Genomic DNA, 15,892 nt, shown 5'->3' with positions numbered 1-15,892 from the left:
CCTATTTACACAGGAGAGATGAGGCCACAGCCTCACCTTCAGGGCACTACTTAACTCCGAGTCACTCGAGTAATCACAGCATTCTCCTACCTGCCTGACTACTACCTAATTATAGAGAGAGAGAGTGTGTGTGTGCGTTATGTTCTTATATCCTGGTGGGGACTTTAACCTAAATGTACACTAACCCATCAGGACTTATGTCACCGTGGGGACAAAAATTGAGGTCCCCACAGGTAGAGACTGCTTTGAGGGTTAAGACTTGGTTTTAGGGTACAGGTTACAATTAGGCTAAGATTAAGGTTAGGGTAAGGGTTAGGCACTTAGTTGTGATGGTTAAGGTTAGGGGCTAGGGAAGGCATTGTCAACGACCCCCACAGGGATAGTGAAAACAAACGTGTGTGAGAGACTGAGTGTGAAAGACTCACTTAGCAATGCAGGCCTCACAGGTGCACAGGCTGATATTGTCTATTATTATTATTTAGTGGATACAGTTGCATGCTAAGGAGCTGGGGTTAGTATTGTCAGTATTGAGGCCTAATGGGAGTCACAAGAACACACTTGTAATGTGGCTCCAATCAATCAGGATGACTCAGCTGTTTGAGGCATGAGGTGCAGACTTTAAGTTACAGCCATGGAATAAGTTTACATAATTTGGTCAAATTCAACTATTAATGAGGCGCTGCAAGTGTTTTTTAGCTCATTATTATTGTCTTCTAGTATAAATTAATCTCAATTTAGTCTTTATTTGACATTAAAATCAAGCAAGAGCTGCTTCTGACTGTAAGCGCCTGGCAGTAATATCAAAACTGTCCAGGCCTGGTTATTATGTCACTGCATCTCACCTGTATGTGCAGCACTAGTAACACGTCCATTTTGATACAGGAGTAACCTGGTGTGCTCCTGAACAAGAAAAGAAAAAAAAACAGCTGACGTGAGGATAGGTGAGAGGCACCATGGGAAGGAGGTCTGTCCGTGTCCTGGAGTGAGGCCCGCAGCTCCCTTTTAATCCCTCCAGGATCCCTCTCTCAGAGCCGGGCTTTGCTTCGTGCGCAGCTCTTGGCCGAGTTAAAAAGGAAAGTGTAAGGGTGGGACAAATTTCACACTTTCTCCCATGTCTCAGGCCAAAAGAAGGAGCTTGCAAACCAAGTACGTGGAGCTGGAAATATTCTTTGCCACACAGACGCTGTGGTGGTTCAGAGGTGGGACTGGCTGTGCGTGCGTGGGCTGCACATGTTGGCTGTGGACGTTTGAAATCCAGAGTGTGTGTTTTTGTCTCGATTCAAAGTCTGCAATAAGGATGTTGATAAGGACATGCATGAAAAACTCCACTTGTAATGGCTTTTCAGATACTGTATATGTATGTCAAATCTTTTTTATATTGTAGCTGTTCACTTTCATGGTTTTATTAAAAGGCTTAATCAGTGATCCAGTCCGCCCACGGCTCACAGTCTAAATCTACTTTAATCTCGGTCTTGGCTACTTGTGGCCTACTATGTTACTTCACCTTTTTAGGCCTTTTGTGTATTAAAACAACCGTGCTGCAGCGCTTAAGAACTGACCCGAATCATCTGTTTATTTGCTTTAGCTAAAGGATTTATAAAAGTGTTGTATCTTCGTCGTTTTCGTTGTGTTTTGTGTCTTCGTTTCCCTCTCCACCGCTGCGCTTCAGCAGCTCAAAGACACACAAAGGCCTGAATGCTTCCATCTTTTGTTTTCCAGAGAATATTATTTTCTAGTTCATTTTATTTTAACAATAAAACATCTCTAATTCAGCCGTAGTCCCAGCATTTAAGCCACAGAACAAATAAAATAATAGCACAATTCAAATGTTTTGATTAATGTAAAACCAACAGCAGAACAAAACATTGCTTAAACCTGCGTGTAAATATTAGGATATGAACAATTCATTGTTTAAATAATCGTCCGTTAACAAGGGATTCAGGCTATAATGTTCAGACGGCTTTTTGTTTGCCGAATCAATTCATTATCGTGAAGAGAAACATTATTAGTGCCCGCACCCAAACAATCTGCAAAGACTTCCTGCTGTAAATTAGGCTATAGAAATTAACTGCTGCCCACTGTATCAGTACAATATTGAGATTTCGTGTGTGACAAGCTAAGTAACATAAAAAAATGCAACAGAACCTGGAAGCTCGTGTGATCAATGAAGTTTAAATTGCTGCCTGTTTTTGAAATAAATATCTAGAAGAGTAAAAACTAAAATACCAGACGTGTGTGTTTCATTCTTCTACCTGGGTGACACGGCAGACCATAACTGAGATTTTTCAAGCTGCCTAACAGTTTTTTCAAGTCCAAGAAAACCTGTGAGTTTACAGAAAAGCTGTTTAAAAAGTGGATTGCACACAAATGATGGACTCAAAAACTCTTAAGCCTCAACTTTTCACACCGAAACAGTTTTTCTTCACAGCCGCTGTCAGAGAGGAAAATATGAGCAGGTTTGCACAAGATTAATTGTTTTTAAAAGTATAAACTGAAATAAAAACGCCATTATTATTATTATTATTATTATTAGTATTATTATTATTATTGTTATTATTATTATTATTATTATTATTATTAAAGTATTATTATTAAAGTATTATTATACTTTCATTTTTTAAGTTTTATTATACTTTAATTGTACTCTTCCTGCTTGTTGCTCTAGGGTTGAGAAATAAGGATGAGGATGAAAACATTTTAAGATGAAGATCAGAAACTGAGAATGGTATACATTTTGGAAGATAATGAGGATGAAGATGAGGGTGACGTCAGGTGAGGATGATAAAGTTGTGGAATTTGATGAGGATAAAAAAAATTATTAAGATGGGGGAAAAAAGCACTGGGATGAAGAGGAGACTGAAGGTGCAGGAGGATCAAGAGGATGAGACCACTCGGGAGATGGTGGCGGCGGTGGGGAGTGGGGGGGTTGTGTTGTAGTGACGTCACCGCGAGGCGTGCTGCAGATCGCTGGCGAAGAAAACCAAGGCAGCGCCGCAGAGACGCAACCAAAGCGCTGATTACCGCGGACGCAGCGTTTACGCGCAGCCGACGCATAAGTGGATTTACTGAACACCTGCATGGGGAAACTCTGAGGCTGTATTCATTTTTTTTCTGTCGTCTGCCTCTGCTGGCAACCAACTGGTGAGTAAAACACGCACCTTGTCTGTCAGGTCGCTGAATTTTAGCTCAGGGACCCGGAAAGAAGGTTGGCTGGCATCCCGCTCTTGGCCGTTTTACGCTTCAGATGTTGCAAATATGAGTCACACATGAGTCCGTGTTAAGCATGATGCAAAAAATTAAATGTTGAGTGCTGACTCCATTCAGCAGTGCGTGTTGTCGGTTAGTTTGGATCAGAGAGGCTGCAGTGGCCGTAGAGAGGCCGGAGACTGAGTGGATGGAGCTTTACGCACAGCAGCGAAATCTGGAGTTAAACAGCAGCAGCGTCTGTAGAAAATATTAGTTGGCAGCTAAAAGAGAGTCACTGCCATTCAGGGTGTGTGAGCATCTTTGTCAGCCAGACATAGCCTGAAGCCTACTGTAATATTTCCAGTGTACTCCAGCGAAACTGCATTAATGTCTTAAATGAACCAAATGAATATACAGTGCAGGCTGGTGCGCCACTGAAGCTTGTGAACGCCGGCCGAGGGACAGAAAGGAGCTGAGAAAAGATTTATTGAGGACATAAGCAGCAAAGGGATTCCTGTAGATAAGAGGGGCTGTGTGTGTGTGTGTGTGTGTGTGTGTGTGTGTGTGTGTGTGTGTGTGGGTTAGGGATGTTACTGAGGGCTCAAAACATGAAACGTGAAGGTATTGGTGAAAAGTTTAGGTTTGTTGCTTGGTAAGTTATGTTTTTTTTTTATTGTTTTGGCTGCATTAACTTGGATTTTTTTTTTATATAATTTTTCTTTCTAAAAATAAATGTGTTTGCCAAGGACTCACAAAGATTCAACACGAACGTTTCCTGTGATGTAGCAACGTTGTATTACATGATTATTAGCTGTTGGTTTTGAACTAAGTTTAATTTATTAAGTATCAGTAAAAATATTTTAATTATAACACTACTTTGTTAAAGAGAGGAAAATAAATGGGGGGTTTTTTAAGACTTTGATATGCAGGAATTTTTTCTTCTGATGCAACTTTCTTCTTCTGCTTTTCAGGCAACTGGAATGGAACTGAATCTGTCGAAGAATGGGATTTCTTGTGGGGACCCAGGTATGATTTTTATACTCGGTTATATAATTATAATGCCTTTGAGAAAGTTAGAGTTTTTCATAGTTTGATACTATATGCAAAACTAGAAACTCATGTAAAGCAAAAGGATGCTGTAGTCTAAGTACGGACCTACTCTAACTTGTTATTGGTAAATCTCGCAGCACACAGGCTGTGCGTGTTCACAGGCATCTGCTTTTAGATGCAATATGTTTGCTATGTGGTGAATTAATGCGCAGGGCATTTACGACATGCTGATATGCGGAAATATCAGATAATGAGATGCAAATGGAAGCGTGCGGAAATCGAATGAAAGCAGACTGAAACAACATTTTCAACAATATAGTTGAGTTTTACTTCCACTTATAATCTGCTTTATTTTGTGTGTCTGGTTTCTGATAATGATTTCCTGGTGAATTGTTTTGCTTTTGAAAAACACAAAAAATAGGGGGGGAATTCAAGCCAGATTGTCAGCAAGTAACAAAAAGCTCTATTCAGAAGGAAAATTTGTTTCCAAAAGCAGAAATTTACATAAAATATTTTTTCTCATCACAATAAATAAAGTTTTTGATCACACATTTTAAAAAGGAGGTTTTCCGTAAACCTGGATTTAATCACAGACCAAAGAAAGAACTAAAATGGAGACGTGAAAAATATTCGGTTTTTTTTAAAGACCTTTAAATGATAGACATGCGTGTGAGGCGGAGATTGGCTCTGTACAGTCCATTCAAACCGAAGTTTCTTTCAGCAAATAATCATTTATAATAATAAAGCAGCTTGAGCTTAAAGGTCAGATGCAGCACGGACCTTCATTAAAGTTACAGTGGAATCTATGTTGCTAATAGACACATTTTATTGTTTGTTTGTTTTTTGAAGTAGCCGACTATCACGAAACTTGTGTGACAAATATGTATTTTTCGAAGACTAATTCCATCTCAACGCAAATTGTCAAGCTTTTTATTTTTCGATAAAATCACAGTAAACGACTGCTGGGCTGAGTAAACATGCAGTATGATGTATGTGTGGATGCCGAACTGGTTAAAGTTAAACTAGGAAAGTCATTTATAGGAAATTCAAACAAAAAAAAATCCCATATTTTCTGGTATTTTTATAGTTTTTCTTATGAGTGTTTCCCTGTGATGGCCATTAGAGGTGGTTGTTGTATTTACACTTGCATCCCCTCTGTCAGGTTGTTTGTTGGTTGTCAGGCTCCAGGTCAAACAGGCCTTGGACCAAGCAAACCATCACCAAGGAAATAATCAGCTCTGTCCTTCTCCAGTTACCCACCGTGTCCAGTTACATCTCCACTGCTGTCCTGCCTTTGAAACTGCTCGTCAGCTTTAATTTTCTATATGCTTTGTTTTTGGGCCCCGTGGTTCGCTTTACTTTGTTTGGTTGCCTTACAGTTAAGAGAGAAAAAAATACACCAAGACTGTATTTGTGTGTGTGTGTGTTTGGTGTGTGATTAACGGAGTTCGCAGAGTTTATTTTCACTTCTTGGTGGAGGAAAAATATGAGTGTTTGCATTGCCACTGGCCTTTAACCTGTCCTGCCGGATGGAAAGGCTTTTTAACTCATCCATCACACGCAAGTGCCCTCCAAAGCAGAGGAGGAGCAGGACGCAGGCAGGGATGCAGGCTGAGGAGGCTGGGTATTTAGATTACCTCCATCTATCAGCCTGTAATATCAGCTGGAGGACAGAGGAAGGTAGACTCACAGGAACTCCTCCATGGAAAATCTCCATGTGCTGTAAATCCTTTAATATTCCTGTGGGGACTTCAAGGGTCAGCGGGTTTATTGTGATTATTATCTACTATAGTGCTGCTGTAATATTCATATAATATTAGGAAACTGGCTTTTTTAGGCTAAAACTGCACTACTGCTCTTACTGACCCACCCAGAGCCGTACACACTTCAGAGTTACGCAATGTATCCACCAACCCCTAACTAACACGCACCGATTTCGAGTTTAACAACCTGCATAGTAAATACCACCTGCGGACACAATGGGGTGACCAGGTCCTCGAAGTCACTTCCGCACAGGGCTCTTCCGCTTAGCCTCGTGTTTGCAGTTAAATTTGTCTCGTTTTCTGCGCCAAATAGCTCTTCAAACCCATTTTACGCACTTGGCCGCGGCTCAGAAAGAGTGTAAGCAGGTAAGGGATAGTGGTTTCCTGCCCAAGGGCACTTCAGAAGGTGAGGTTCGAACTTGTTACAGGCTTATGACTGCACACAACAGGCCTCCATGACGCATGTTGGAGCTGGATAGTCTAATAATGACATAATTCTGCTATTTTTTTTTAAACAAAAAAACAACGAACAAAACAATCCATGGATCGTTTAATTCAATTTCTAGCTATTCAGATTCCTTAATTACAATGAATTAATGAAGGCCTGTAATGTGCAGAAATAACACAAGCGCTTATATGGGCCCCACTCTCTTCAGAACAGCTCTGTGCAAAGAGAGGCTGAACAAATATAGCCTAGCTGGAAAACGGCAAGTGATTGTTGAGAGCTTGCACAATTGTCTTTTGAAAGGGCCTTCGGGGGGAGTTTTCCGGTCGGACGGGGATCTCATGTCAGAAGTCACTGTCATACAATGGCCGAAAATGCTCGAGACTGGCGCCGGTGACAGTCCGAGTCTCAGACGGTGAGGCCTGAGCCGGTGCACGTTTACCTGACACATGTAGGCTACAGGCCGAGCCACAGCAAGGTCAGCTGGACTCATATTGCAGGAGAGACGAAAAGCGACAGTCTGTAATCAAAGAAATGCGTACATTGACGTCATTCATGTTTTGCACTTGGTTTTCTGTCTAAGCATAATTGCGCAGAGACACAACAAAACATCTGTCCTTTCCCATTTAGAGCTGATTTTCCTCAAGAGATTCATTTTGCCGCTGTATTTGAACAGTTTGACTTGTTTCATTTTTCAGCAGGAAAAAAAATACTTAATTCAAGAAAAACATGTTTAAGAGGAACACGTTTCTGACTCCATTGGCAAATGTTTGCCTTCATTTCAGTGTAAGAACTACGATTTTAAGACTCTGTAGGTCCACTACAGTAAACGATTCATACTTGAAATTTTGCAGAAGGTCTACACATGCACAGTCACACTAAAAAGAGCTCTTAGCACACACAGAGGCAGATAATGCGCACACTATAGGCACACTAACAAAAACTCTTATTGGTTTGAAATAAAAACAAATCCCCTCCCTGACTTCCCAAGATGCACCAGGTCTACTTAAACCTTAAAGTATTACAATAAGGCCTCACCTGGCGCCATCCTGACTTCAAACTAATTGAAACCAAGAAGTTTGGCCTCCGTGTTTTGTGGCCATCAGGCGCCGCTGCGTTTTCTAACAGAAGTTTGTAAAATAAATCGTCTGATTTCTACTGCAGCTGCTACATTACTACAAGTTTTACTGCATGTTTTACTCCAGTGCAGCACACACTGATGTCAGTATCTGGACGAAGCTCTGTAGTTCTCCACACAGGCATATGAATGTTCAGAGGGTTACAGTTCACTTTAACTACGCTGTGAGTCAATGCAAGCACTGTGCATGCGCGTCAGGGATGACAGATGATAATCCAGAACCACTCGGAAATTATAACATCCGATTTGAAATTTCGATTTAAAATTCACTTGTAGCTCTTTCCCAACTTTAAATAAAGTGTACACCAGGACTTGACTAGGTTTGGATTCCAAGTTGCCTGAATACTTTCACTCTCCACCGTGGTGAAGCAGATATAAAGCGTAATCCCGCCTATTCAGTGATGACCAAGCGCCTGCAACTGGCCACCACTGGCTGCCATTTGTACGTCGGCTCCAACAAAACGTACTGAACCATCACCATCAGTAGCCATATTAAGGTTATATGTAATCAGATCATATTAGCGGACCATCAATCATAATGGGATCTGCGCTGAAAGGTTGGGCTCCTGCAGTGTAGTCAGACCGCTGAGTGCACCTTGTTGAAGTTTGATTATAAACCGGTGGCTGTTTGGGGAAAGGGTCAGCTTGTTGTTCACCAAGTTATTTGGTGGAAAACAGCCTGGTGTTGGCCCTGCAGTCCAGGTAACAACGTGCGTTAAAGTAATGAGAGCTCTGATCTACCTGGCTTTTATTAATCCTGATTGTTTATTTGTGGTGAAACAATGAGCTGATAGAGTGACACTTGTCACTTTACAGTGCGTGTCATTCATACGCACAGTAATCTTCGTATTATCATGCACTGTTCATACTGAAGACACAGTAACTGTTCATGCCCGTGTTAGATGGCAAATGTTTATTCAGCTCAGTACATATCCGAGATATACATTGTGTGGGGAGTGTGTGTGTGTATAAGCGCACCCAGCTGCGTTGCGCTGGACAAATTTCAAACATGCCTGTACGAATAAAAGGCCCATTTTACTCCTAAAGAGCAAAGCATTGCGCGCTCCCGACAACTGAAAAAAGCAAATGAACGCTGCAAAAGATGTCTACATTAAGTATTTAGTCCAATATTGAGTCTCATAGGTCTATCAACAAGTGAACAAACTGGTGGGTTATAAATCCACTTGGTGACTTAAACGTGACGGAAGACATCTGCTGATGTGCACGCGACAAAACCAAACGTCTAATGAATTAATAGCTCTTTTTTTTGCATTGGTTTAAACTTGACGTCAGACTAAATATCTTGTTTGGGTGGATATTTTCTTGCAGCGGGCAGGCTTAGTGGGTGGGACTCGCTCATTTTGGGGAGGTTAAACGCAGCAGATGGGTGGGTCTCCTGTGTGGGTTGGAGAGCCGGAGCTTTCTCTCGGTCACAGCGGGCAGAAGCTTTTCCCTGCAGCGGAGAGAAGGAGAGCGCACTGGGTCGCCACTGCTGTAGAGGAGGGAAAGGGGGCTGTGTGATTTCTTTCCTCCAAGTCTTTTTTTTGTGGAAGAACACAACTCTGGTGGAAATTCTCCCTGTATGGTTCATCCTCTCATGTCGTGGTGTGTGTCTGGCAGAGGGTGGATTTTTAGCCGTTGAGGAAAGCTTTGTGCACCCCAGGATTCACCCCATTTCCTCTTTGTACGCATCCTTCTCTTCAAGGTGGGATGAATTTGGACAGAATCGCAGAGGCAGTGAGAGCACCGCCGGCCCGCGACGTGGCCCCCGCGTTTCATTTACCGAGAACTTCAAACAGCAGCCGAGAAACTTTAGAGAACTCAAGCAGCGAGTCTTCAGACACAGAGTTGGCAGGTACACAGTCAGAGTGCTTTTAGCAACTCGATTCCTTCTGAGTGCAATAACAATTTATTTTACGTCTCCATAAGCACGTTTACGGTGGGCTGTCACAGAGGCATCCCAGCAGTTTACCGCTACGGAAAAGGATACAATATTTGAGCTAACTTATGCCCCAGTGTTTGCTTATTCTCACTGCAATGACGATTTATTTCCGTGTGTTACGGTGCCACATGCTCATGGATAATACATCAAAACCCATTTGCAGTAAATGTTACTTTGGTATATTTCTACTCTCCCGTTTAATGCGCATAAACACAACAGAACAGGGGGGAAAAAGTCTAGTTTTGGTGCAGTTACACCCCATTTTTGTTTATTGCGCTGGCTGAACCAAACACTTGGCAGGATCCCGAGGTCTGTCAGGGAAAAATGTGCAGAACAGTCTGGCCTGCTGTCAGTAAATGCATTAAAACAAACTATAAATATTGGGCCCGTCCACCAATCTAAACTGAAAGCCAGAAGGTCTGTATTAACAATTCTTGGACAAGCTTTTTGTTCTTCAACTTTGCCACATTTTTAGAAAAAAAGGGCTCTTTTTTTCTCTGTCTCATTCCACATGAGGAAGAAATAGCAAATACGGTTGAATGGCATTTATTTCTCATTTCCTTTGTTGAAATAACTTATGGGGCATAATATAAAAATTATGTTGTGTCTTTAAGTTTAAAGTCACTCTATTTTCGGCAAACATTCAAGAGACTAACCTTTGCACGTGTTGACCCCTCAGTTTAATGAGGCAATCTTGTTAGGACACGAAAACAAGATAGCAAATAGGAGATAAGAGTGGACAAACCTCATCATAAAGAAAGTAATGTTGACCTATCAACGTAAAGCAGTCAGATGTAAGTGTGTTTGAAAGAATCGATACAAAACTCCCAGACATGTTTGTAAATATTTGGCTTTAATCTGTCACTTCTCTTCTGAGGCTTATTTTTTATGAACAACTTTGTATATAATTTATTTAGAGCTTTGGCTTTGCTTATTTCATGCTGACAGGCATTTTCTGTTATAGTTGACCTGAAGCTTTAGTTATTTTTTGCACGCTGGTGCACTCTATTTCAGACTGAAACATTTAACCGTTAAGGTGCAAATACTAACTTCTTCGGTGTAAAAAATGTCCCTTATTTGCATGCTATTCAAAGTACCCTATAGCTGTATACTGCATACAGTAATTTCACCCCGATTTATGACCCACAGAAAAGGAGAGGAGTGCTGAACACAGGAGCGATGACGGGAACGCTGACGATCCCAAGAAGAAGAAGCAGCGGCGGCAGCGGACTCACTTCACCAGCCAGCAGCTGCAGGAGCTGGAAGCCACTTTCCAGAGGAACCGCTACCCGGACATGAGCACCAGGGAGGAAATCGCCGTGTGGACCAACCTGACCGAGGCCAGAGTGCGGGTAAGAGGCCAGCAGGCAGCGTGCGTAAAGTGTGCGTAAAGACGATTTGACAAATAAATTAGAGCATTCTTGGGTGCTTCTGTTGGGTGGAAGAATTCTCAAGAAATTGCCTGAATAAATTAAATAACTCCAACACACATTAACCAAATAAATGAAATTAAATATTAAGCGAAATAGCCCAAAATAAAAATTAACAATAAAAAGTAATTTTAATATTTAACAAACAGTACAAAAAACTCATAAAACTTATTAACGGCTTAATATCAGGTCACACTGTGTATGATAGGTGCGCTGAATTCAGATGATGAAGTTTTGTTCCCACTAACATTTTGAAGCAAAGTTGACCACTGATTTGCTTAAACCGAGCAGAAGACGACACTGTGGAAAAATCTCCCACTAAGGATGTCAATACAGACCCGCTCTCCCAACATTTATATTTCAAATCAGGACAAGTCGATAACAACATCCATTCTAATATTATAAGTGGCATTGAGGTCTATACAGTGTCGACTTTGTCCTGTACTCTTACTGAATGAAAATCCTTTTAACAGACTTGAAAACTAAATGTGTGATATAATTCAGAGAAAATCCGTTGACATAATACTGGGAGATTTTCAAACCTGTAGTGGTAACAGATATTACCTTGCAGTCATCCCTGACTGTCAGCTACAGTGTGTCCAAAAGGTAAGCCTTCCATTATTAAAACACGTGCGTAATTCTCAACACCGCGCGCATTTCTGACACAAGCAGGACTAAAACTGCAAGGCTCCGGTTAACATGTTTCATGTTGACAATTTAGCAGAAATGAAAGCTGTCTAACTATTTGGATCTTCTGGAAATTACATCCTTTTTTTAAGGGTGTATCAATGGAGCCACTGGAGGATTTGTCTTTTAATGACATCACCACCAGTCTGGACCCTCATGTGTCCCCGTAGAGGAGACTGTTCATGCAGCCAAATCTAGGAGCTGTGCGATGAATAGTAACAGCATGTGATTATATTTATTCAGCACGATACATTTACCAACTTGGGTGGGGGGTCTGATTTGAATAATCTTATTTAACCAGCTTTAATCATAAGGTATTTGAATTCTTATAATAGGCCCCCTTTAAAGTTGAAAATAAAATACATAAATAAAACAATACGTTGTATTTTACTCTGGGTGACAAAAAATTGGACTCATTACAATGCGCAGTTTTTTAAACATCTATTCATGCTGGCTGTTCTTTTCTCTGAAAAAATAAATGTGGATGCAAGAAACGCGCGTAAAACAAAAAAACTGGCGCCTGGCGGCCCGTCCTTGCAAAATCCACTGTCTCAAATTGCATTTAAAAAAAAAAATGCATGCAGCTATTTAAAGTGCGGGGGAAGGGAGGGGGGGTAAAAAAAAAAGTCTCAGAACAAGTTTAGAGAGCTGGATTTTTCATTTCTGGAGCCAAGGAGAGTGAATACAGTGCAGCCTTTTCTTTTGGCGGAATAAAAAGAAAACAGTGTGAAGAGCGTGGCGTGACACAGCGCAGCCCGAATATTCCTGATTCATATCTGAGCATTTAATAAAATGTTTTGACATTTTAAAGTGTTTGGACTTGACCTGTTAAGGTCATCGGTGTTTAATCGAGCTTGACAGATAATATATTGAGACTGACTGATATTTGCGGGCTCAGTTATTTTGAGTGCTACCATCGTTTAATTAGCTCTAATGAGGTTTTTGCTTGTTAACATGACATTAAAACCTAAAGTATTTTTTTTTTTTTGCTCGTTACAGGAAACTGAAAGCTCACACGAGCCGAGGCGGTGCTGTGAAATGCAGCCTGCGTGTTTCCTCCGCAGCTCTGTCACATCGCTCATGTCTTTGTGGACAATTTGTCCGCAGCACCCTGTTCCCTGCACAACTATAAATAGCTTCCGCGGGCCCGTCTGATGATACCACTTGTAAACTGTTTCTACTATGAATTAAAAATGACTTGCAGAGTGCCGACTAACTGATATTTTGTCAGGTTTCGATAAGGCGTGAGGATATCCAGAGGCACGTTTCTTATTCATATACATTTATATATATATATATATATATATATATATATATATATATATATATATATATATATATATATATATATATATATATATATATATATATATAAATAATCAATCAGAATTTTCAGACAATATTCAAAATACAAATATTTTAAGACGAATTTTCTCTACACGGAATATTTAATTGGAAAAAAACTTTCAAGAATTTTTATATGGGACGATTGTGGACAAAAGTTGGTAATTTAATTATGTTTCTATCCTTCCGCACTGACCAGAGCTCATTTAACACTTCCTGAGGAAATAACTAAACACAACTCAAAATAAATGTGGCTTAAAAAAATAAGGTTTTAATAAAAAGCTCATTCTAAACAAACAAAAAACAGCAGTTTGGAATCACTGTTTCATCTTCCAGTTATTTTACTTTTCAAGACTTGATTTTCAAACTCACTATGATTTTGGGCAAATTAAAGGAGATTTTTACTGGATGAATTTAAAGTTTAAGTCTGTGCAGTGTTGGACTAATTTAAATTTGGGCAAACCGGACTGATTTGTGAGGATTTTATTAAGAAAAGACAATCAGGAGTATGTCCAGTTGGACTTGTTCTCTGGGGGAAAAGAAGAGAGTCATAACAGCTCTAATACAAATCCCCGGTCAAGACTCAAAAACTGAGGATAAATTTCACTTGGAAAAAGTGTTGTTTATGTATGCTCACAAAAAGCAGCTTGTGCCTTTTTTAAATATAGAAAACCACATTTAAATGTATAGAGCCTAACAGAAAAGTTTGAGCATGAGACAAATAAGCCTTTGTGTTTTTCCTCAAATGATAATTGAAAATACAGTCTAGGCCTTTTTTCTGTGTTTACAGACTGTTGTAAACAAATGTTTAGACATCTAGACTGGGAACATTAAACAGATGTTGTATTAAAGAACTGCCAATCAATGTGGGACTGCAGCTTCAAATGTACAATTTTGTTGTAGGACTTTTGAGTGCGCCTTTAAAATATTTAATCCCAAGAAATGACACACTGCAATTGGCATAACATTCAAAGATTTATTAATTTAGATTTTTTTTTTTAAATAGCACACACACTGTTGTATTTTTGTGTGTGTTCTGTGGCCTAAACACCAACACACCCTGAAGGCAGCAGCACTTTGGGGGGGTCTAACAGCACACTGGTACAATGTCATTCGTAATGGAAAGTTGGATTTTATTACAAAATGATATACTGCCTGTCTTCGTGATAGTGCCACATATTTTTTGACATTTGGCGATTTGGGGCCATAAGACATGGTGGACATTTTATGACCAGGAAAAAAAAAAAACACATCAGGAACTTCGCTCATTCCTCAGGTGACTCTGCTCCACTCTGTAGGCTACTGCTGTTCATGTCCACAGTACTAACCGCGTGTCTCCTCCAGGTGTGGTTCAAAAACCGCCGGGCTAAGTGGAGGAAGCGGGAGCGGAACCAGCAGATGGACCTGTGCAAGAATAGCTACCTGCCGCAGTTCAGCGGCCTCATGCAGCCTTATGACGACATGTACCCGGCTTACACCTACAACAACTGGACCAACAAGGGCCTCACCCCGGCGCCGCTGTCTACCAAGAACTTCACCTTCTTCAACTCCATGAGCCCCCTCACCTCGCAGTCCATGTTCTCGGCTCCCAACTCCATCTCCTCCATGACCATGGCCTCCGGGATGGGCCACTCGGCCGTGCCGGGCATGCCCACCCCGGGCCTCAACAACATCAGCAACCTGAACGGGATCGGCACATCCGGCATCAACTCGGCCATGTCGTCGTCCGCGTGTCCGTACGGGCCTCCCGGCTCTCCCTACAGCGTTTACCGGGACACTTGCAACTCCAGCCTGGCCACCCTCAGACTCAAATCCAAACAGCATCCAACTTTTGGATACAGCGGCCTGCAGAGCCCCGGCTCGAGCCTGAACGCCTGTCAATACAACAGCTGACGGGCCAAAAGCGGGGCCTGAATTTTACAAATATAAATAAATAAATATATATGTGATAAACGGACACGGTGTCAGAGCTTATAGGCTACCTGCGGATGGGAAAAAAAAGAAATCAGAGACAACTAAACTGGATTAGTTGCAGTCATTTTTCAAAAAAAAAAAGAGATAAAAAATGGATTATGCGGGTTATATGTGTTTACCAATGAACTTGCACACCAATTAAAATGTCCAGGTTTTTGGGATTTTTTTTTTTAAATGATGAAGACGTGTTACATTGCTGCATTGTACATATATAAATGTAAATATATACAGGCCTAACAGACGATGGGATTTCTTTCTTTTTTGTGCTTGCTTGCTTGCTTTTGAAGACTGGCTTGGGGGGGGAGGGGGGGGTCTCGACCAAAACAAGGATTTGCAAGAAAAAATAAAGTGTCGAGCATATCATGAATCCAGACTCAATAAGAAGAAAAAACAAATCTAGCTTATACTGTACATATTTTATACTGCTTCTGTGTGCTTTCTATTTACCGTCTATGCAGGGTGCCACCGGCCCGTTTGACTCCATGACGCCTCCCGTTCAGTGACTTTACTTTGAAATGTTTCATTTTGTTTGCTGAAATAGAAAACCCGCATGTTTAACTTGAGTGCAACGTGTTTTGTACGATAATGTAAGACTTTGCAGAAGTAAGTTCATTAGCCTAAACTGTATACAAAAAGGTGATTCAAAGTCCTCATGTGTTTATGGTAACATGTTTGTTTGAATAAACTCCAGGAAAAGAGGTTTATTTCAAGTATGTTTTAGAAAAGTCTGTTAACGAGACGAGCCGCAGTGGTCCAAATTTTCCCCAAAGGGGAGCAAAATAAATAACTTGGCTAAATATCGCGAGCCTATTGATCCACTCAGTTTAAAAGGATTACCTCAGCAATATGAAGATGTTTAAGGATTAATGGGACTAACCAGTAGTTATCTGGGCTTTAACCATAATATTTCATCTTGAAGCTTATTCCTGCATT

At 40.8% G+C, this 15,892-nt stretch overlaps 1 protein-coding gene across 2 annotated transcripts; it reads left to right on the top strand.

The window, feature by feature from the left end:
* The first annotated feature begins 2,986 nt into the window (after positions 1 to 2,986).
* Positions 2,987 to 15,658, top strand: pitx1 (paired-like homeodomain 1). Of its 2 annotated transcripts, XM_044223256.1 has the most exons (5): positions 2,987 to 3,141; positions 4,158 to 4,212; positions 9,288 to 9,437; positions 10,674 to 10,876; positions 14,330 to 15,658. In XM_044223256.1, the coding sequence occupies exons 2-5, from the start codon at positions 4,167 to 4,169 to the stop codon at positions 14,876 to 14,878; spliced, it is 948 nt and encodes a 315-aa protein (XP_044079191.1). In that variant the 5' UTR covers positions 2,987 to 3,141; positions 4,158 to 4,166; the 3' UTR covers positions 14,879 to 15,658. The 2 variants fall into 2 exon arrangements, with proteins under 2 accessions (XP_044079191.1, XP_044079192.1); XM_044223257.1 differs by lacking the exon at positions 9,288 to 9,437.
* The last annotated feature ends 234 nt before the right edge of the window (positions 15,659 to 15,892 follow it).

The sequence above is a fragment of the Siniperca chuatsi genome, linkage group LG14 (assembly GCF_020085105.1).
Source record: "Siniperca chuatsi isolate FFG_IHB_CAS linkage group LG14, ASM2008510v1, whole genome shotgun sequence".
NCBI classification, from domain to species: Eukaryota; Metazoa; Chordata; class Actinopteri; order Centrarchiformes; family Sinipercidae; genus Siniperca; species Siniperca chuatsi.
Note: the sequence above shows the minus strand (reverse complement) of the source record. Positions and strands in the feature narration are given on the sequence as shown.

What these genes read in the sequence shown, in the direction of transcription:
- pitx1 (XM_044223256.1), top strand. Translation starts at nt 4,167, where the DNA reads ATGGAACTGAATCTGTCGAAGAATGGGATTTCTTGTGGGGACCCAG. An exon ending in GATTTCTTGTGGGGACCCAG is followed by an intron (nt 4,213 to 9,287) that starts GTATGATTTTTA and finishes CTTCTCTTCAAG; the next exon opens with GTGGGATGAATTTGGACAGA. An exon ending in TTCAGACACAGAGTTGGCAG is followed by an intron (nt 9,438 to 10,673) that starts GTACACAGTCAG and finishes TATGACCCACAG; the next exon opens with AAAAGGAGAGGAGTGCTGAA.